At 41.9% G+C, this 23,254-nt stretch overlaps 2 protein-coding genes across 3 annotated transcripts in view; one reads left to right on the top strand and one right to left on the bottom strand.

The window, feature by feature from the left end:
- UBAC2 (UBA domain containing 2) overlaps nucleotides 1-23,254 on the bottom strand; it is a 160,278-nt gene that overhangs the window by 105,818 nt on the left and 31,206 nt on the right. The window lies entirely within an intron of this gene.
- On the top strand, nucleotides 13,216-19,480 carry GPR18 (G protein-coupled receptor 18). 2 transcript variants are annotated; one of them, XM_079136891.1, is made up of 3 exons: nucleotides 13,216-15,028; nucleotides 15,127-15,179; nucleotides 18,172-19,480. In XM_079136891.1, exon 3 carries the CDS (start codon nucleotides 18,206-18,208, stop codon nucleotides 19,199-19,201), a length of 996 nt encoding a protein of 331 aa, XP_078993017.1. In that variant the 5' UTR covers nucleotides 13,216-15,028; nucleotides 15,127-15,179; nucleotides 18,172-18,205; the 3' UTR covers nucleotides 19,202-19,480. The 2 variants fall into 2 exon arrangements, with proteins under 2 accessions (XP_078993017.1, XP_078993018.1); XM_079136892.1 differs by having other exon boundaries at nucleotides 13,216-15,179.

The following is a 23,254-nucleotide window of genomic DNA, read 5'->3' as shown; positions in this document are numbered from 1 at the left end:
AGTTAAACATACAGACATTCATCTTACTATCTAGGAGAATAAACAGAGTCACGAAAGAATTTAATGACTGCTAGATGCAAGATTAACTTACAAAAATCAATAGCACTTCTCCACTCCAGTAACAAAGTACATTTAGGAAACATAAATAAATACAATATAATTCACCATAACAAAAACTATATGGTATTGAGGAATAATGAATCTAATGTTTTCTGAAATTCCAGTTGAAAATTGAAAGATAATGGATTAACTTAGTTTAAAATTTATATGGAAGAATAATAGTATGTGGAAAGTTGGGTTAATCTTTTGCAACAGATGAACAAAAAGAGTGACATTCTACTAGCTATTAATAGATCTTATTTAAAATAGTTTTTATTTAAAACATTACAGCATAAACAGATAAATGGACCAATGAAATAGAACAGGGAGCAAAGAAGGAAACACACACACATACACACTGCTATGAACTGAACTGTATCCACAGCACAAAAATTCACACAATGAAGTCCTAACCCCCATGTGATGGTATTTAGAGGTGGAGTCTTTGGGAGGTGATTAGGTTTAGATGAGTTCATGAAGTTGGGGCTCCTGTGATGGGATAGGTGTCTTTATAAGATCAGGAAGAGAGACTAGACTAGAGCTCTCTCAGCCACATGAGGACACAGCAAGAAGGTGGCCATCTGCAAGCCAGGAGTGTGGCCCCTCCCAGAACCCAACCACGTGGGCACTCCTATACTGGGACTTACAGCCTCCAGAACTGGACAAAATAAATTTCTGTTGGGTAAGCTACCCAGTCCATGGTATGGCAGACTGAGCTACAGCATATACATATCCTATACAGCCTACATTTCTCCTCCTGGGTCTATATGCCAAAGAGAATTTACCACAGGCCTGCTAGATTCATGTAAAAGTAAGGACACAGGTAAAACATAGTAGCCATAAGCTGACCATCGCTTAACATGGATGATGCTAAAACACGGCTTCATTATAGTGGTCTCTTCACTTTTGTACATGCTAAAATTTTTCAGCAATAAATCCAGATACAAGGAAAACAGACGGAAGTCAAAACGTGGGCTGCTTCACTGACCCACAAGGATCCTGACCTAGATACAAGCACCAGGAGCTGTAGGTTGGGATTTTAGACCTACCAAGAAACGGCCTCAAACTGCTCAAGGAAGGAGAACTGAGAGCAGTTCAGGCCATTCCAGGTCTGTGTCGTTTACAGAGGAAGCTAAACATTCCATTCACAGTCTGCCAAAGCAACCAAAATCCACCAAATACGAGTTCCCAGTAAGAACCATAAACCATGAGACAACAAACTGCCCTGGGGGAGAATCTGAAAACCTGAGAACTAGAGTGAAAAAACCATTGGGAACTATGAATATCTATAAAATGATTAAATACTTTAAAAAAAAAGGGAATAGGAACAACAATGACAAAACAGAACAGGACAGACCAGCAGGCCTCCATCTCCCGAAGAACCAACCATGCAATGGCTCCTGTGGCCCTCTGAGCAATGGCCGGTTTGTAGGCCGGCAGCTGCACACCTCCCCTCCAGCCCTGTAGCCCAGGCTTCCTGAGGTGGCGACTCTCCTTGCTGGCCTTGGTGCTGACAGCACTTTCCACCTGGAAGGCCCATCCCTGAGAGCCCACCAATTGTTCCCTGACTCCTCCGGGCTCTGCTCCAGTGTCACTGAGGTCCAAAGACCACCTATTAAAAAAGCAACCCCCTCTCACCCTGGCATTCCCTTCCCTGGCTTATTTTTACACAGCATGAATGGCACACAGTACAGTGGTGCTGTCTTTTACTTCCAATTATAATGTAACATCAATGCCGACACAAATTTTGTCTGTTTTGTTCAGTGCAGGATTCTAGTGCCCAAAGATGTGCCTATCAGACACTAGGTCCTCAATAAATGTAGCTGAATGAAAGAGAATGCAAACAGAGATGGTGACGCTGGAAGGCAGCAAGGGCTCTCGGTGCACAGGAGGTAGAACCCTCTCATTCTCTCCCACATGGGTGTGCTCAAGCCTTTACTAAGGGCAAGGGCGTCACCAGGTGTTCCTTTCCTCACTCCCAAGTTCCTCCTTCTAAAAGTGAGTAAGACTGGCTTTTCAAGAATGATTAGACATAAACGTGAGCACCTTTTCTAAGTAAAAGTACACAGTATAATAAAAGTCACTTTCACAGCTCATCTTCCTCTTCCTTATTTTTAATCCTTCCATAGACACACGTGCACATCCCCACCACTGGCCATCAACTCCCATGTGACAATGATCCACGATACATTCTCACCCGACTTACTCCCTTTCGGGTTTCAGGAAGATTTACTTGTGATACCAATATCACTAATGATAGAGAAATGCAACAAGTAGGTATTCAAACCTACTCCTCCATCTGTACCAAGAATTAGCAATGTACGCTATTTGGGAAGACAGAAGCCGATGTCTGTAACACAGATTTATAATATCCACTCCACTAAACCCAACTGTTCTGAGACTAATACAGCTTGTGGCCACGCAAGACTTCAAAAGGCACAATAATGCTAAACAATATTACTGTCTCCCCTTGACAAAAATCCCTACTTGTAATTCTCTTTGGTTTGTCCATTAATTTTCAAATAACAATGAGTATCCTTCCTTAAGGTTAATATTAAGGCCAAGGGGCATGCCATCTCACCTTACACAGTTAAAATCTGTCACTGTACTGTACTGAGTCCTCAAATAACCATAACTTAAAATTATTCTCAGGTTTACATCATGAGAGTTTCACAACTGTTATACAGTGGCATTTAAAATACTTTACCATGTAGTTTAGGAAAAAATAAACACAAATAAAACATAATACTAGTTTTTAATTTTAACTACAGCATGTATGTCTTAGAAATAGTCACACAGTATCCAAACTATTAACGCTGTTTGTATAAACCATAACAACACTCTTATTTAATGATTTCACCATTTAATAATAGTTGAACCCCATTTAGTAACCCCATTTAATATCATTTTTGGCTAGGGCTTCAGCTTTTATCAAGTTCTGCCTAACACTGCCACCTAGTGGTTCTGAGTGTGACTACAGGCAAGGTTTTTTAAACTGTGCTCAGATCAGAAAGAAAAGCTTTCTGTTAAAGTTTTCAACATGGAAATTACACATTCCATATTAAAGTTCTGTAAGAATACTAAGAACATTTTGAACATCTGATTTTGTGTTTCAAAAGGTCTACCAGTTCACTATTTAACTCTTATTTTAATGGTGTCAGGATTTTCTCATTCTGTTGCTCTTAAGTATTTATAAAGATCTTCTATAGAAGTATGTACATCAAACTTTAAAAAGTCTTTGCTTACTAAGAAAATAAAACCAATCATTTATATTGCACAGAAAACCAAACATCTCTGATTACAAATAACTTCACTAACATAGAAACTCTCCATGGCAAGTGGCTACATGTCCTGCTACACCCTTAGCAGGCTGCACAGTTTCTAAGACACTGTCCCTCTGCTGGACACTGGTTAGTTTCCCAGGTCCCAAGGCCTACCTGTGACTCCCATGATTTCTAAAGAGGAGAAAAGAATCAAAGATGCACAGGGTTTGAAGGGATTTCACAGGAACTTCGCTTGTGTTCTGACCAGTGTGTGGATTTTCTGATAACATCCCTGCCCACTGCTTTTCTTCGGTGTCCAATTCAGAACCTTCTGAGGGCAGTCACTTCACCTTGCAATAGTGAGTGTTGCAAAATTACTCTTTATGTCAAGTTCAAGAGTATTCTGAACTCTCCCCAGGCCACTCCTTTAACTTCCCCTTCATGGACAGCCCTCTCAAGAGCTAAACACAGTCCTCTTGCCCCACCTTCTGCTTGCAAGGTGACAGGTCTGTTCTCCCCTCTGGCTCCCAGGGAGGTCTAAAGCCCCACCCACCTTTAACCATCAGAGCTGTGCTAGTGGCAGCACATCAATGTCAACTGAGCACTCAAAGATGGCATTTCACAAATCCCAGCTCTGCCTGTCAGTTGTCTCCTTAGCAGATTTCTAGGCTCAAGAGAAATACCTGATGCATACAGAGCCCATGACTAGAGCCTGCAGAACCGGCTTATGTGGCAAAGCTACTGCTCTTGAGGAGAATGCAAAGCAGCTCCCTCCCAACCTGCTGCTCCCTTATCTCCAGGGACAGGACTGACCACCTCTAGTTATATTTCCCAGCCCCCCTACGCCTGGAAGCCCAAGTTCTTGCCAATGCTTTGGGACAGGTATGATATCTGCAACCACAAGTCCCTGGGAAAAGGCAACCCTTATCCTATGCCCCTTCTTTCTTCCGTGCTGGTTGGAAGTAGGAAGAGTGAGAAGCACCCTTCAGGGTCCATACGGGGAAGGGCAGAGCTGCCCCATCAGCCCAAGCCCTGGATGACTTACTCCCTAGAACAGAGACTGCCCAACCACGAGCAAGGGGAGTGCAAAGAGAAGCACACCCACGCTGTCACCAGAATCACTGGGTCTGGGGTTTCTTTGTTGTGGGAGCTTAGCCTCTTCCAAGACGAAAATATCCTCCTAGGTTTTGTAATTTGCAAGTCTGATGAGCAAACAATTATATTTTTATTTTAATCACTGATAAAAATATTAATCAGAGCAGGGAAATGAACGCCATTAAGAGGCAAAGTGTGCTTCCGTGGCCTATTACCCTAACGATGAAGGCAGGCGGTTTCCAGAGCAGGGAAGGCAGGAGCAAGCACCAGGCCCTGAAGAAGCAGGTCTGGAATGGAGTCAGTTTCTCCCTGCCCTGCCTTAAATCCTCCAGGAGGAAAGTCAAGCAAGGTATGCAGGCCTGCAGGGAAATGCCACTGCAGACTAAGCACCTGAAGAGGGTCTCCGAAGACCACTGATTTCTCAGGAAACTCTCACCCATTTATATGTAAAGTTTTTAAATTCACCTTTATCATGAGAATGAGATCAACAGGCAGGACTAAAACTATACCAACTGTGCATCAAAAGACAAATCCTGAGTGAAAAGGCAGCTCTGGAGTAAAAGGAAATACCTGCAATCGCACAGCGGATTAGAGGTCAACAGCTGGAACGTATGAAGAGCTCCTACAAACCCCACAGCACAGAAACCTGAACACAGTCCTCCAAAGGGGAGGCGCAATGGCCAAGGAGCTCATGAAAGGCTGTTCAACACCACTAATGCTAAGGAAGTGCAAATCAAAACCACAGTGAGACACCCCCTCATGTCCACTAGGATGGCTGCATCCGAGAGGAGAAAGAAAGTAACAATTAATGGATGTGGGCAAGGATACGGGACCTGCCACAGGGGCAGTGTGGGCGGATGGCAGAGGGTGTGACTGCTACGCCAGCAGTGTGGCCATGCCTTAAGTGAATTAGGGAGATCCTGTCTCTAAATAAAAAATATTTTAAAAGGGCTGGGAATGTGGCTCAGTGGTGAAGTGCCCCTGGGTTCAATTTCCAGTATCCCAAAAAAAACAAAAAAAAAAAGTAAAAACAGAACCACCATGAGGCTCGGCAATTCGGCAATTTCACTTCTGGGCATGCAACCCAACAGATCAGAAAGCAGGTCCCGGAGAGATGTGCTCACCTATGTTCACAGCAGCTCTATTCACAAATGCAAAAGATGGTGTCCACTGACCAAGCAAAGCATGGTGTGCACGGACAACAGAACATCACTCTGCATTAAAAAGAAAGGAAATTCCAGGCTGGGGATACAGCTCCATTGGTAGAGTGCTTGCTTCACATGCACAGGGCCCTGGGTTCAATCCCCAGCACCACAAAAAAAAAAAAAAAGAAAGAAAAAAAGAAAACTCTGACAGAGGCTACAACATTGATGGACCTTAAGGAATTTGTGGGTGAAATAAACAGTCACAAAAAGGACAAACGCTGTGTCTCTACTTACATGAGGCAGAGTAGTCAAATTCATGAGGACAAAAAATTGCGAGGTCAGAGGAGCAGGAGGGAGTGAGGGCTGGAGTTGTTGAACGGGTGTTGAGTAGCAGGGAAGGTGGAGGAGGTTCTGGACACTGGCTGCCCAACAATGCCAGCAAACCTAGCCATCCTGGACTGCACACTTGACTCTGGTTGAGACGATGAATGCTATGTTTCTATGTGTACACACACGTTTATATTTTATGTGAATATATACACATACATATATATATACATATATATATATATGTATTTAAAAAACATGCCAAATTTGTTCCAAGGCTTCTTTACATTCTTAGTAGAATATCAGGCACAAATAATATTAAAAAATGGAATGTTCTCAGGGGCCTAGACCAGGAACACACAGTCAACATATAAAACCATTTCCTGAAAAAGGATGCTTCCAATGAAGGAAGAACTAGCCTACCAGCCAGGGAACAAGGACATGTCTATTACATAAAGCCATATAATATAAAACTGTTCATAAATTAACAAATATTTTTATGACCTAACAAGACTTCAACTCCAATGAAGGTGAAGAGTTCCAAGACCACAATCACCTGTAGGTGGCAGTAAAAGCACAGGATTTACATGGAAGCACCATGAACCATCAGTTTGTGAAACAAGAAAATGTACATCAGGAACCTAACCCTCCTCCTGCCAGTTCACACGCAAGCACTCCTGCATTCAACAAGCTGAAGGGACCTCTCTGAGGGAGACCACTGCATCTGCCCACCTTCCCTGAAGGCCTCCACAGCCACCGCCAATCCTAACACAGGGATTTCTTCTTGGCGTCATGTTGGAGTCATGACACGTCTCTGTAGTCAGACTTACCTGAAAACACTAGCCACTCATTTTTCAAGACAAAGCATAACTTTCTTTACAGTAAAACACAAGCACTAGTCCAATCACTCAGCCTGTTTACTGAGGGTCCGTGTATGAAGCACTATCATGGGGGCACTGAAGATGTGCCGAGTCCTTGCTAACCCTGGTGACCAGACAACTGCAAAAGACAGACGTTACATTTACTCCAGACCCAGGTCTAAAACCTGTGACTGCTGATTTTAAATAATGTGACACTAACATTAGAAAAGTAAGGTCTATGGCTTTATGTGGTGCAAAGAAACACCAGCAGGCCGCCCGTGTGTCTGAGGATGGTACCACCCCCCATTTCCTTCCCCATTTTGTTAGGACTCTGTTTAGACCATGTGGCCTGCTGGTGGCAAGGGGCTATATGAGCTGAAAGCCATGGTGTTTCATAAATATTAGTATGCAAAGCAACAGCAGTAAGACAATAACACTACTGTAATGTTGACTGATTTGTCACTGCTGCTACATTTATAAGCACAAGCAGGGAGTTCTGGTACACAGCATAATATAATATAATATAAAGCTGCTCCCCGGCCCTTTACGCTGCAGTCGTTTCCCCGCCTCCCAACTTACAACCTAGCTTATCAGTCTGTGAACATCCTAGCTAGCCACTGGTTCATCAGTCAGCCTGCAAGTCTCCTTCTCAGTTATTGGTCCTTGTTAACCCACAGAATTCTACTACTAAAGGATGGTTCCCCCGCCATTCTCTCTTCCTCTCCTCCTCGATTTCATGCTCTCCTCCTGGCTTTCTCTCTCTCTCTCTCTCTCTCTCTCTCTCTCTCTCTCTCTCTCTCTCTCTCTCTCTCTCTCTCGTGCACGAACTCTCCCTCTTTTCCTCTCATTTTCTCTCTTACCCTACAGGGAGACACTCTGCCTGGTTGCTTAATAACTCTCTTATGCGTGTTCCCATGTCTGGAGTGGTTTCTGGGTTCTTATACACAGCTCTTCTGAGTAACCAGATCAGTGCAGTTTATTCTAAAGCAAAGAACAAAACATGCATGATTTTTATGTCTTCCTCTGCAGGATGATTATAGTATCTCCACAAGGTAAGTTTAAAATAAGGTAAAAAGACACACACTAAACAACAACACAGTAAGACAATGAAAGTGAAGCCAGAATTGAGGACAGGCAGTTAATGTAGAAATAGGGAATGTGTCAGATTGAGGAAATGGAGACCATGAAAGTCATTTGCATCTGGAAGTTGAAGACTGTCCCTGAGAGACTGGAAGGTCAGTGTCACCAGAGCCCTTTGATCACCACGGTTACCTGCCTAACTACCCCTCCCAAAATGCTGCAGGCAGGGAATTGCTAATTAATGTCCCCTGGGCCCCCTCTGTCACTGGCAACTCCTGGGCCTAATCATGTAGGCAGGAAGGAGAGATAAGCGGGGAGAACACAACAAAGAAGACCCTGCTCTATACAAGATGTAGGGTGCGCTCACTTCTTGGGATTCTAAAACATCAGCCATGGCCCCCTTCTCCCTCCTGGGAGAAGTCTGTATTATTATCTTTAAATAAAACTTGCTTAACATGCTTGCCTTGGCGTGCTTCTCTAATGTTCAAACTTCAACATTTGAGGAAGCACAACGCGTCACCGGTAAATGCCAGTATCAAAAGGATGGCCAAGGCCAGGAATTAATGTGACCCTGTCGGGGCCTTGCTCTGGTTTCAAGTAGGCCCTGATGTCCTCCCGGAATGAGGCATTATTAAATGAGCCCAGAACACATCAACACTTCCACACAGAGAGGCCCAGCTCACATCCTGCTAGGTTTCATCTACAGAAATTCAGAAGACCACAGATAAAATACCTCACTGAGATGGAAAGAGGTAGGAAGAAGTCCAGCAAATCACACAATGCCGGAAGTGGACGGCCCCTAGAGAAGGCCTCAGCCAACTTCCCCTTCCTTCCAACCGGGGGAGTGGTGACCAGAGAAAACGATCTGTTTAAGGCAACTCGGTCCACTAATCAGTGGCACAGAGCTCCACACAGTTACCCAGTACCAGTGTAAGGACAGGAAAAACTTAAATCTGCTGCAAAGAAAAAAGGGGACACTTCCAAGGGGACAGGGATAGAGAGAACTAGCGTGTCTACAGCACACGCCTGACCCACGCTGCTGAGATTCCAGGAGGCAAGCAGGTCTCGCTCCGAGGCAGCTTCCCATGGCAGGGATGCCCTCACACCCAGCTGTTGCCAACTCCAAGTTCGAGTTGTCTTTAAAAAGCCTTAGCTGACTAAGGAGTGTACCACCCACTGAGAAAAGGGTGGCAGGCTGGAGAACCCACTTGCTTCTTTCCCTTCTCCACCCTGCACCCTGTCCCTGAGGCTGCGGGTACAGATTCCACCAACAAGCTCAGGCCCCTGGCTTCCAGCAGGGTCTTGGAGTGGAGCTAGGGGTTCGGCCAGGGTTGCTTAAGTGAGTCTTTATTCTCCTGGCTCCTTCCTGAAGGGGAAACTGAGGCTCACTGTCTCTACAAAAAGCCACCCTCTTCCCAAGGCAGCTGACTTGACAGGGGTCTCCCCTGTCCAGAGTCCAGTGTCCCCTCACTACCTTGGTCTCTGGGGTATAGATGGTAAGAGTAACAAAGCAATAGTCCAGGGTTCTGCAACATAGATGTCTGAAGCCCTCGTTGTTACTTCTCCCAGTTTGGCTGCTTCTTGAAATTCATACAAATGGAACCACCCAGTGTGAATTTCTTTGTCTGGATTTCTGACTTAACACCCTGTTTATGGGACCATTCTCGTTTGGATTGTGATGGTATTCTACTCTGTCTACACCACAACTGACTTACCAATTCTACAGCTGCTGAGGAGTTTGGTTCCTAATTTGGAGTATTATAAATAATGCTACTATGAACATTCTTGTCTGCTTCTTCTGATGCACAGGACCAAGCATTTTACCTGTTATGGAGGTGTGGACTGTGTCACAGCACGTGTGAATCCACATTAGTACTTCACATCAAACTGTCTTCCACATGTAAACTCCCACCAGCAACTCATGAGCCTTCTCGATGGCTCAATACCCTCACCACCACGTTACAACATCAGTCTTTCTCATTACAAGCATTTTGCTGGGTGGGTAACGTCTTTTGTGGTCTTAACCTTCATTTCCCAGATTACTAATGAAGCTGAGCAGATGAACATGCCCACTGACCACGTGGGTTCGAGCCTCTGCCGACAGATGGCAGCATTCTTCTGGGCACAATCACCTGTACAGGCTGCAGAATCCAGTTGCAAAACATTTCCTTGGGAATAGCAACTCTAATGAGGAACAGGGAGGAAAAGATGGTCTATTCCACTGGGAGACTGTTTGCTAAAGATTAAGTGATCATTTCTGATATCCAACTTCAACAAAACTTACTAAAATAAAGATAATATGACATGTAATACAGAAAGAGCACACAGTCTGAGACTCATGAACAACACCCCCGGGTCAAACCATGTATCCTACAAGTTCTATGTCTTCAACACGCTCTGGAGTCAGCATGGAGGTGGAAATGAATAATGCGAACAGCACTCAGAACCCTGCCTGATGATGATTCATCTTCATTACCTTTGATAATACAGATAGGAACAATGTCATAAATAATTTTAAAATTCTGAGTAAGTCATTGTAAACCAACAACCTTACACAAAAGTGGCTACTTTTAGTATACAGATGCCTATACATTAAAATCTTCAAAACCCTCACTCTCACTAGTGTTTTTTAAAAACTTCATATCCCTCATTTCTTTACCAATCCTGGCTATGTTAGTCAGCTTTCTGTTACTGTAACAGATTTCTGAGATAAACCAACTTATAAAGAGAAAAGGTTTATTTTGGTGCACAGTTTTGAAGGTTTTAGTCCATGACTGACTGGCCCCATTGGTTTGGGTCTGTGGTGAGGCAGCCCATCAACAAAGTGTCTCATGGAACAACTCATTCACTTCATGGCCAGGAATGAATTGGAGAGAGAAAGAGATCAGTGTCTCATAATTCCCTTGGGGAGAATGCCCCCAATGACCTAACAGGATCCCATCAGGATCTACCTCTTAAAGGTTCCTACCACTTTCCAACAGTGCCAAGGCAAACACCAAGCCTTTAATGCTTGGGGCTCTGGGGCCCATGTTCTACAGCATGAGACTCTACACATCCTTTTTCTCCTGAACTGCTACTTCCTAAGTACAGGTGTTTCCCCATAGACTCACCTCCATGTCCACCTCTGTGAGATCAGAATTAGCAGCAGAAGGTCAAGTACATCACAATAACCATGGAATTCCCAATCAGCTGCCATGGGCCCTGGACTGTGTCTCTGTTCAGTTAGGGAACATTACACTGTGAACTCTTGGCCTGGGGTCCTACGGGACTTCAGTGATTCCAGGACTGATCAATTGCCATGCAGGGCTTCTCCTCTGAGGACCTTCTGGTGACAGATTCTTTAATATCTTTTAACTCTAATTGTTTATGTAGGTCTATTTAATTATCTATCATATATATGATCATATCTGGGTTCAAGTTATGTGCCAAGAGATAAATAACTGTTTATATGCCTTTAAAATGTTTCAAATGGTCAAAAGATGCTAAAGAAAAGGAATTTGGGAATACTAAATTTACAATACAATTTAGGAAATCAAACTGAAAGGAGTTTCATACTAACTTGGCTATAAGATCATAGCTATAAACTGTTGGGATTTTAAACACATATTAAAAAGCACATTTAAATACAGTTTCTCAATTTTTATCCAGAAATCCCTTACCATTCAACATAATCTCCACTTCCCCTCAGTCCCTCAAAAAGAACAACCAGATCAGATACAAGTTTGAGACAGAGAGGGGCAGGGGAGGAAGGTTCCAAAATATCAAATTGGAGACCTTCAGGGCTACATGGTGCCTCTCCCACAGGTCAGAGAATTCCTCTCCCTGGGACAGGTTATCTCACAAGCTGTCAGAGCTTCCTGCTGAGGGACAGCTAATAGCACTGCAGTGGTGCCCTGTCACAGTCCTGGTGGGGAGCAATGATAAGCTGCCCTCACTCTTGCTATGGTAACTATGTTAAGACCAAGAAATAGCTCTAACGCAGGAGTATGCTTTATCACGGGAATTTACTGTATAAATCTATTAAATAGTCTTTCTAATAATTATATAACTGGCTTAACTGAATCATATTATATGCACTTAAAAACTGGACACTTGTGCTAAAATCAAAATTCATTTAGAGCCTTTAACACTTAACCAGAACCCAAAACTGGAACTAAACTGTTCTTTGTCTTATTTCATAGGGCCTGTGACACTTCAGGAAGGGAATCCTGCAGTCTCTGGGAAAATGTGAAATCCCTCTTTGGCAAGGAGTAAAATTTTTCTTTCACTTACATGAATTTAAAGTTGCATGAATGATCCCTGAATCAGATAAGTTCCTCTGTTCAAATAAAAAATTCATTAGGTTTAAGTATTAAAGAAGCAAACTAGACATAAAAATTTAATCCTTGATCCACTGTTTATCAGCTGAACTGTTTGGGGAATTTTTACTTTTTCCCTGTAATTCCTTCTCAACATAAAATCATGGTTAAGAGCTGAGCAGAGCCCAGTGTTCACACTGCCCAGCCTGCAGGGGAAGGAAGCCTGGGCCAGGCCCTTGCCTATCTCCAGGTCTCACGAGCTGGCAAAGGGCCCAGGAGAACTCTGGGCTCAGAAACCGGGCTCAGAAACCGGGTTCAGGAATTCACCCTCGACTTCATCAATGCTTCCATTTGCTCACCCACTTGTTCAGTCACACCTTCAACCAATGTGCGCGCGCGCGCGCACACACACACACACACACACACACACGGAACGCTGTGTAGTGCAGCACAAAGGCAACTCAGTGTGCAAGAGCAGCAGGAGCACGTGCAGGAGCAAGCGCAGTCGGCTCAGGGCAGAGAAGACCTCCTGGAAAGGAAGCTTCCAGGATACGCTGCAGCAGCCAGGTCTCCCAGGAGGTGGGAGTGCAGGGTAGGGAGGGCCTGGGGGCGTGGTACAGCATGCAAAAGGCTGGAGGAGAACACGTAAAAGGCCCCATCTGGCCGAAATGCAGAGTACAGTGGGAAAACAGTGAGCGCTGATCCCAACCTTACCCCCGCCATGTGCGGAGTTCCTACATTTGTCTTTGGATGCCTCTAAGAAACTGGCAAATCAGAAATAAGAATGTCAGGGGCTCGGGCTGTAGCTCAGAGTTAGAGCGCTTGCCTAGCTTCTATGAGGCACTGGGTTCAACCCTCAGCACCTCATAAAAATAAGTAAAATAGGGCTGGGGCTGTTGCTCAGTGGTAGAGCGCTCACCTAGCATGCGCGAGGCACTGAGTTCAATTCTCAGCACCGCATATGAATAAATAAATAAATGTCTATTGACAACTAAAATAAGTAAATAAAAAGGTCGTTCAATGATAGATAAGTAAGTAAATAAATAAATAAATAAATAAAATAAAGGTATTGTGTCCATCTCAACTAAAAATATATTTTCTTAAATAACAACATCATGTACAGAAAAGGACTCTCCTGACATCCTAGATGTATACATCACTGCATCTGTTAATTTACACAGCACAGGAATCTAATCAATACATAATTCCAGAAGATGGTGTCACAGGCTGTAAACAGATGAGGTCTGCAGATGAGGTTTCTATCTGACTGAAATGTCACACTCCTGGGCAATATATGAAACTCCACGGATTAATGACTGGATGAATGTAAGTCAGTAACGAGGAAGTCATATCCAGGGGATAAATCAAGGCAGCCGCCTCAAGAGGAGTCACGACGGTGCTGGAGATACTGAATGACCACGAAGCCAGGCCTGGCTGTCACTGATTCTCTGGCCCTCGACTTCCTCATCCACACGAGAACACTGCTGTGGTTATCTCCAGTGCCTCTAAAACCATCATTCTGGTAAGCTGACAGATTCACAAGTGTTTCATCATCCAAGGCAAGAACTTCAGTAACCTCTATAAGAAGATGACTACGGTTTTGCCTGAAGGAGAAACACAAACACACACACATTCTCATTCATTCTCTCTCTCTCAAATGGTTCTGAATTCAAAAAACAAATACAATTAAGTTCAAGCACCCTTTAAAAGTTGACAAATCATGCATACCTGAATATAAAGATAATCAAAATTTTAGGATAAGCAAATGAGTTTTTGTTTTGTTTTGTTTTGAAGAGAGAAAGTTAAAAAAACAAATGTACATAACTAGTCAGGCGATGTTCTGTACTGCTCCCTTCCTCTTCTGCTGGTTTCATTTCCCTTCTTAGGTTCAAATGTCCTTCTATGTAAATCACTTCACTACAGACTCCACTGTCCATCTCTGCTATAACTCCCATGGAACTTCATGCAAAAGAAATGGTTTCTAGACTTCCATGTGACAAAAAGGGATGTGAAGCATCTGGAACTTATAAAACAAAGCAAACCAAAGCAGGCAAACGTGTGTAGCAAAGCAGAAATGCATGAATCAAGGATCCCAATTTTAAACATTTAGAAATGCCTCAATAGAGCTGGGCATGGTGACACACATCTGTAATCCCAGCTACTCAGTTAGCCAATTCAAGGCCAGACTGGGCAACTTAGCAAGCCCCTATCTCAAAATAAAAAAAAAAGGATGTAGCTCAGTGGCAGAACAACCCTGTGTTCCATCCGCAGTAAGGGGGGGGGGGGGGGGGGGTTTAAAAGTAAAAAGTGGATATTCTATGATTTGGGGAACTTGGTAGTAAAGTGCCACTGTTTAGGATACTTGCTAAGTGCCCAGGTACTTTTTTAAGCATTGGGGGTTTTTCTGTATTAGAATCTTCACAATCCATCCCATCAGGTGGGTATCACATCTATTTTAACTGTATAGAAACTAGAACAATGGTTCAGTGTAGTTAAGACAAAGTTGCACAACTTAGAAAGTAGTTAGACTTTGAATCCTGTTCTGCTCAACTTCAAATCTCCTCTTTCCATAAACGATGCACACTTTAAGCATCAAAGGAAAGAGTTAATTGAAAAAAATTTCCCCTTTTGACAGGACTCTTATCTACATGCCATCATCTCAAGAGGAGCTTATGCTAAGTGTGACTTCATAAACAAATCACTTGTGAGAGAAAAAAAACCACATCTAGGGTCAGGCTGCAAGTTGAAAAGCCTATTTCAGAAAGCACTTCCTGAAGGAGACAGAGCAATGACTACAGCCCAGTAGTGCCAACTCCTCCAGCAAGCCAGAACTACAGTCAAAACAGCCTTTAATACGACAAGTGAGTCTAACACAAAAGAAATACTGCATGTCTGAAATGCAGCATTTCCATACAGAGCTATTTTAACACAAGCAACTCACAGATACCTCTTTTTCAGAACTGGGTACACCGGAAAATCATCACCTCTAAGACAGAGCTTTGACAGAAGGAGGTAAGCAGCATTCCTTTAACTTCATCACAATCACTATCAGAAGTACTGCTTTACTAAGCTCAAGATCATTTAGAAAACATTACAGAAACTATGTTGGTGAAGGACCTTGAAATGTTGTTATCTTTTCACATTTAGTATGATTTTGTACTTATTTTCAATATTAGACATTAATGCTGATTTTTCAAATTAAGGAAAACACTGACATGATGAATCATAAATATATTAAAGTGTCTTTGTCCACTGTTTCAATTTTATTGATTTATGAAATTATTTTTTCATTTTGGTACTGGGAATTGAACCTAGGGGCACTCCATTATTGAGCTACATCTGCATTCCTTTTTATTTTTATTTTGAGACAGGGTCTAAACTGCCCAGGCTGGCCTTGAACTTGCAATCCTCTTGCCTCAGTCTCCCAGGTCACTGCCATTACAGGTGTGGGCTACTCCACCTGGCATGAGATTACTTGTTTAATTAAGGAAAGAAAAGCTATAGGTGATCATGGAATCTAAAGCTTTAAAAAAGTTGACTTGAAAGCCAATTACTTTTTCAAGATTTATCCAAAATTTTCTGTTGGTAGAGCACAGCCTTTACAGTAAAGGCTTTAAGACACTTGCATCACTCATACTGTTTCTGAACTGGAATGGATGAATGAAGACAAGTGCAGATGGCAAAAGGACTGCACCAAAGCAGCCTGAGCCCAAGGAGGGGACAGGCTCCCTGAGCTGGTTTGTACACATAGGCGTTTATGTAGCAAAATTAGGGATGACGATAGGTAGAGGGAAAAAAATACAAATTTCATTTACATTACATTTTGTACTATTTAAAAATTCATTGAGAGTTAAAATTTAAGATTCAACCTCCCAAGTTCTTCCAGAGAGCTGATTTTCCTATGCAGTACTTTTCTCATCTGATTTAATACTGGAGTTACATTGATATTTGAAAATTTTAACACAGGGTTTAAAATTTATAGAATTTTATTCCAATATCATGTTCAATCCAAATAGTTGAGAAACTAATTTAGAAAGTTACAAAGGAAGGAGGAAGAGGAAGGGAAGGAGAAAGAAAGAGAAGCAGGGAGGAAAGCAAGCTTGCATCTTGTACGTGTTCTCAGCCGCTGCTCAAGCCGTTCTCAGCAGCCCGTGATGCCACTGACCACAGGTTTCTAATCTCCCCCATAATTCTCACCAGAGAAAGTCAGGGCTGCATTAGAGACAAGCCACTCTACAAAGTGACATTTTTTGAAGGAAACTTTATACACCTCCATATTTCAAAACGATGCCTCAAAGTTCCATCTCTTTGTAGTGAGGCTGTTTTTAAAGTCTCTTGGTGGCTACATCATGGTGAGGGAGTTTCACTCTGAGGGTCAGTGATATTTACAATCACAACTCTTTCCATTTGAAATGGACACTTTTTTTGAAATAAATTCCTTCCATTTGAAATGGATTGGAATTTATCACTTTTGACATACACATCCAAGTTACTGATGACTTCTGTTTTTTTTATTTTTTTAGATGTTAATGGACCTTTATTTTATTCATTTATTTATATGTGGTGCTGAGAATCGAACTCTATCTACACATGCTAGGCAAGCGCTCTACCACTGACCCACAACCCCAGCCCCTGATGACTTCTTATTAGTATCTACTTCTCTTAGTTGCTTTTTTTTTAATCTAATTTGACAAACAGTATTCATGCTTCTGGGCCAAGGTGAGCGCAAGCATGAGAGCTACCCTCCTGGTGGTGACATTTTCAGATTTCATTGTTCTCTGTGCACCACGGAGGCCCCTGTATTCAGCTCCCAGGACCTGGGACACAGGGTCTGGCAGCTTTATCCTTAAGCACTCCCCTGCCCTGAACACGGCTCAGTTGTTGCTCTAAGAGCCCAGTTCTTGATCTGTAGACCATGACACAAAACTGACATTTCTAGACTTATGATAAATTTAAGAGAACATGAGAAGACACTATGAAGAGGTCTTTACCACTTGAAATAAATAAAAGGTTTGACAGGCAACTGCGCAAGTCTTCACTGTCAAACCAGAGAACAGCCGTCACCTCATCAAACATTCTTTCCTTCACTCTCCTTCATTGAGCAAGTATTTATTTACTGAACACCTACTATGTGCACAATTAGAGGGACATAGAAGTGAAAACAAAGTTTCCACTCTCTCTTACATGAGAATTATTGCAACTTTTCAGCAATTGGTTGTATGGTTCTTTTGTCAGTTTTCCAATATATGTTTGCATATTAAAATTATAATTAATGAATGGCTGAGCACAGTGATACATGCCTGTAATCACAGCTTCTCAGTAAGCTGAGGCAGGAAGATCACAAGTTAGAGATCAGTCTGGGCATCTTAGCAGACCCTGTCTCAAAACAAAATAATAATGGCTGGAGGTGTAGCTCAGTGGCAAAGTGTTCCTGGGTTCAATCCCCAGCACCCCCACCTATTGTATTTATTGAGTAAAAATGTACTACTTTGACATTAATAATTTGGTTACAAAATATTTAAACAGAATGGTGATGGAAAAAAAAAATGGGAAAACATTTTATAAGATTGAAAATACTGACTGGCCTTTTCCCAATAGGTCCCAATCAAAGAACTGACAGCTACCCAGTTTCACACTATAAGAAAAAAAAAAAAAAATTATAAAGAAAAGCCTGCTCTTTGGAGCAGAGGGCAGGTGAACAAGGAGAGTGAAATGAATGGATCTCGCACTGCATGGAGACCCTCCAAGCCACGTTCATAATAAGGGCTTGGGTGAGGCACAGGGTTAGAGCATTTGCCTGAGTTCAATCCCCAGCCCAGGAAAAAAGATGAGTACACCACAGCAGTCATCTCTAGGGAATGCACTCCTAATAAGTGCTGACTCACATGCTGAGTTCATAATATTAAAAGCTCTCAAAATGAGACAGCAAGCTGAGTGTGAGAATGTTAATCAGCTATTTTCCAACCAAGAGATTTATTCCTAGTTTTTTCAACTATTTTTACAGCTTCTTCATACCATGCCAACCAACAAGTTATAAGATGACTACCCCACGCGATCAAGATCAACCTGTCCCTTATAACAGCTCATACCCAGATGAATACAAAATCGCGGCCCTTGTCTTCTACAGCTGTATCTTCCTAATTGGATTATTTGTCAACGTCACCGCCTTATGGGTTTTCAGTTGTACCACCAAGAAGAGAACTACCGTGACCATCTACATGATGAACGTGGCACTACTGGACTTAGTATTCATAATGAGTCTACCCTTCCGAATGTTCTACTACGCAACAGGCGAATGGCCATTTGGAGAGTACTTCTGCCACATTCTCGGGGCGCTCATAGTGTTCTACCCGAGCGTTGCTCTATGGCTTCTTGCTTTTATTAGTGCTGACAGATACATGGCCATTGTACAGCCGAAATATGCCAAAGAACTTAAAAAAACATGCAAGGCCATGCTTGCCTGTGTGGGAGTGTGGACAATGACCCTGACAACCACTGTCCCTCTGCTGCTCCTTTACGAAGACCCAGATAAAGCCTCCTCCCCCGCCACCTGCCTAAAGCTCTCTGACATCATCCACTTCAAAGCCATCAACGTGCTGAACTTCACTCGACTGGTGTTCTTCTTCCTGGTCCCTGTGTTCATCATGATTGGGTGCTACTTGGTCATCATTCACAGTCTCCTGCACGGCAAGACATCTAAGCTGAAGCCCAAGGTCAAGGAGAAGTCCATAAGGATCATCATCACGCTCCTGGTGCAGGTGCTGGTCTGCTTCCTGCCCTTCCACACGTGCTTCGCCTTCCTGATGCTGGACGGGGAAGAGAACAGCTACAGCCCCTGGGGAGCCTTCACCACCTTCCTCATGAACCTCAGCACCTGTCTGGATGTGATTCTCTACTACATCGTTTCCAAACAATTTCAAGCTCGCGTCATTAGTGTCATGCTGTACCGCAACTACCTCCGGAGTGTGCGCAGAAAAAGCTTCCGATCTGGCAGTGTACGGTCACTTAGCAACGTGAACAGTGAGATGTTATAATGTGAATTTTCTTCAACCTCTTTAAAATTCATTTTTCTAACTACTCTAGGGTCAGTGTATATTCTATATAATAATATCAAATCCCCTCTCTGCTTTTAAAAAAAAAAAAAAAAACTAAAAACTTGTGAGATCTTATTGTGGCAATGTTATTACACATTCTGATTTTTTTATTTTCAAACGTATATAAAACATTTTTATGAATTATTGGGGAAAAAACACCCAAACTGGCATTCCATGGTCAAGTCTTATCTACCCAGATAATAAATATTTTGAATTTAATTCTGTGTCTCAAGAGAAAAAAATCCAGCCACTGTTCAAAGTAATTGGGTGCACTATTTTCAATCTGAAGCACATCTCGTGCCTAATTTAATCTCAGGACTTAAGATATAAATTCAATATTTCTACACAAACAACTATGTTCAACACATCCCCACTGCTGCAGAGCAAAACCAGTGATGGCAAGCAGCCAACGGGTCTGGGGAGGTCACTCCATCAGACCCGCACCTGCTCTGAACTCAGTTTCTTCTGAAAAGAAGACTAGTCATTCAACAAAAACATTCTGAGAGCCTACTATGCGCCCAACCCCACATAAAACTAATGATGAAAACTAATGATCCTTCTCCGCCCAATAATCCAAGGATCTGAGGTGCTTACACTGTGGTGAAATGCCATTCTCTGATGTTCTGAGAGCCTGCTGCTCTTGTGTGTTTCAGTTACACGCTAGGAAAGGCGTGTGTTCCACGCTATAGGTCACAGTGTGAGCGGTACTGGTCAGGGACCTCACAGTTTACCCCAGCCTGGCCACTTAATTTCTCCATAAGGTTACAAACCAAGTAACTTCTCCACACAAAAGAGAGGGAACCTAACTACAATCTGTAAAACTCCTGTCATCCTAAATACTATGGAAGTAAAAAAAAATGATTCAACTATAACTTCCTCTCTGCCAAATCACCTTTATTACTCTTAACATGACCAACTCTAATGAGACTAAGAATCAAATACATGCATTGGTTGTAAGTAAATTCACATTCTTTTTTCTAAAAAGAAAAAGAAAAACGCAAAGGAGTCCAGCATTAAAATAGCACTTCAGCCCTAGCAGATTCCTCAGATGAAGTAGTCCAACTTTACTGATTGAAATACAAAGAAACTGAGGTTGAAAGAACTTATGGAACTTGCTCAGCTGAAGGATTGGAAACCCATTTCGGCTCCCCTTTCAGGTCCAACACTAATTTTTCAATAACGAAAAGCAAAAAGGCTTATGAAATATAAACACTGTCATAACAGTGGTATTGAGAAAGTTTCTCAAGAGAAAAATAAGTTTTTAGTTTGAATAATCAAGTATGAGCTTTTAATAAGTATCTTTAAGTGAATAATTATAGCTAAAACAAGAGAAATAACTCCTATATCTGGTATATAGTTTTATGTACACATATAAAAAGTTGGCTAGCACTGAAGCTCAGTGGTAAAGCGCTTGCCTACAATGTTCAAGGTCCAGGGTTTGATCCCCAGCCCTCAGGGGGAAATAAAGATACATAATGATAGCCTACTTTCAACCAAACAAATGAATTCACTCAGGTAATTTAGTAAGTGGCAAGTTCTCTACAATAGCTTTTCTTCCTTTTTTACTTCAGTTTTCATTTTATTGTAAAACATCAAGATAGAATGATAGGACTTCTCAGAGTCAGGTCCATATTCTAACTCAAGGAAAATTTATAATCTTCTCAAATGCCTATCAAATTTATTCCTAAATCTTCAACCATAATTAATTTTATAATCTTTTCAAATTAAGCAAAGAACTGGAGTCACAACTTCTATTTCCTGTCAGTTTTCCCTATATTAAGTCTCCATCATAAGCCCATTGGAGTAGTTAATCCTTTCAAATAAATAACAGCTTAAAATTCCTCCATATTAGGTAGCTGCCCTTCTGGGTTTCTTCCTCTGACTAAATAAATAAATAAACTTAATGCCTAAAAATTCCTACTTTAGGCTCTAGGAATAACTTCTTGATAAGAAGAGTTTGGGTTGAGAATACAAAGCACAAGAGACTTTGTTGACAAAATATTAATGAAGCAGGCTGCGGCTGGGGCTCAGTGGTAGAGCGCTCACCTAGCATATGTGAGGCACTGGTTTTGATCCTCAGCACCACATGTTTAAAAAAAAATAGAGTAAAATAAAGGTCCACTGACAACTAAAAAATATTTTAAAAATAAATCAAAATACCAACAAAGTGAAAACATAAGTCTTGGGTGTCACAATAAACTTCTAGGTAATCTAAAATAGTTAATGAAAAATTATTTAGCATTGAAATTAGCCTTTTTTTTTATCCCTTTGGTACCAGGGATTAAACCCAGGAGCCCTTAACCACTGAGCCACATCTCAAGCCAAACTCTTTTTATTTTTTTAATTTTGAGACAAGGTTTTGCTAAGTTGCTTGGAGCCTCACTAAGTTGCTAAGGCTGGCTTTGAACCTGTGATCCTCCTGACAGCTTCCTGAGCCACTGGGATTACAGGCATGGGCCACACACTCAACACAATTAGACACATTCAAACTCGGTATATAAAAATTCATTTAAAAAAATAATAAAAATAAAAATTCAAATTCTACTATTCTGGAAAACAATGTAACATCCACACATAAACACTGATAATTAAAATACAGTAAGCATGTAAGGACAGATGTGTGACCAGAATGGGTTACCAGGCATAGCCTGTAAGAAAAGCTACATATAAATTATGTCTTTTCATATAAAGTATGTCCAATGATGGAGCTTCTTTACTTTGCAAACAACAGTTATATTTTCTGAATTGAAACAATAGTCATGAGCATCTATCATGTGTCAGGCACAATTTCTAGGCAAAGCCCGAGATGAACAGGTCTCTATAGAGTTCAAAGACCTTATCCTAGTCTGACTAGGGCTCATTGTAATCAAAATTATCCCTTAATGATAATGAGTGTAAGGAAGTAAACACATAAAGTAAAACCTAGTTCTCTCTCCAGGAACTAGTGGTAGCACAGAAGGTATAGATAATGACAAAAAATACTATGATATAATAACATTAAGATAATAAATATAATAAATTATAATAAGAATATTAATATGTTTGTTATAATATACCTAAAAGGACAATTAATCTTGCCAAAGGGCAAAAAGGCCAGGCAGGCATGAGAATACAAATACTATATACAGCAGGTTAAGAAAGATGAATGACTGATGGGGGAGAGGCTTGATAGAATGGATGGTGGTCCAATCACACAGGCTTTAAAGAGAAGAAAAACCAAACATGCTGCAAGGATCTCAGTGCGAGCTTCCTTAATTCTCTCCACACCTGTGAAGTGCAGTGCCTCCAACTGGCCCATGACAGCCATTTATAAATAGCTCAGAAGTGGAACTTGAAAGAAGCCACTGCTTAAGATTTCACACAACCAGCCAGTGGCACAGATGGAATCTCAACTCTGTGATGGCAAAACCTATGCCATTCCTGTTACTCCAACTGTCATGATGACATCTTGGAGGAGTATGAGCTTTGTTCTGAAGGAAATGGGGACTTAAAGGTTTTAAAGACAAGGTCTAGCATGGTCAAGTCCATATTTTAGAAACATAACTTCTGACTGCATCATGTGGAATGCTTTGAAATTGACAAAGTGGCTTGTTAGAGAATTTTTGTAAAAATTCAGGCAAGAAAAGATCAGAATTTAAACTGGTATGATGATGTAAGTAAAGAAAAGGGGATGGATGAGTGTGCTATCAAGGACTTTGGATTACACACTCTCAGAGCTCTGTCCCACTGAAGGGAAAGGGAAAGATTCCCAGCTTGGAAGACTGAACATATGGAAAGCCAGTAACTAAAGAAAGGATAGCAGGAGGAGGGGGTAAGGGGACACAGAAAGGAGACCAAAAGAGAGGAGAGCTTCAGAACATGATGAGTTTTCTTTGAGTCGAGAAGGCATTAGGAACTAAGACTCTAGGCAGATCAGGAGAGTAGTTCAGGCTGGAAAGAGAGGGCTGGGAAGCAAACAACAGGTTGGAACTGTCGCTGAAGTCCTAGCGGTGA

The sequence above is a fragment of the Sciurus vulgaris genome, assembly GCF_902686455.1.
Source record: "Sciurus vulgaris genome assembly, chromosome: 4".
NCBI classification, from domain to species: domain Eukaryota; kingdom Metazoa; phylum Chordata; class Mammalia; order Rodentia; family Sciuridae; genus Sciurus; species Sciurus vulgaris.
Note: the sequence above shows the minus strand (reverse complement) of the source record. Positions and strands in the feature narration are given on the sequence as shown.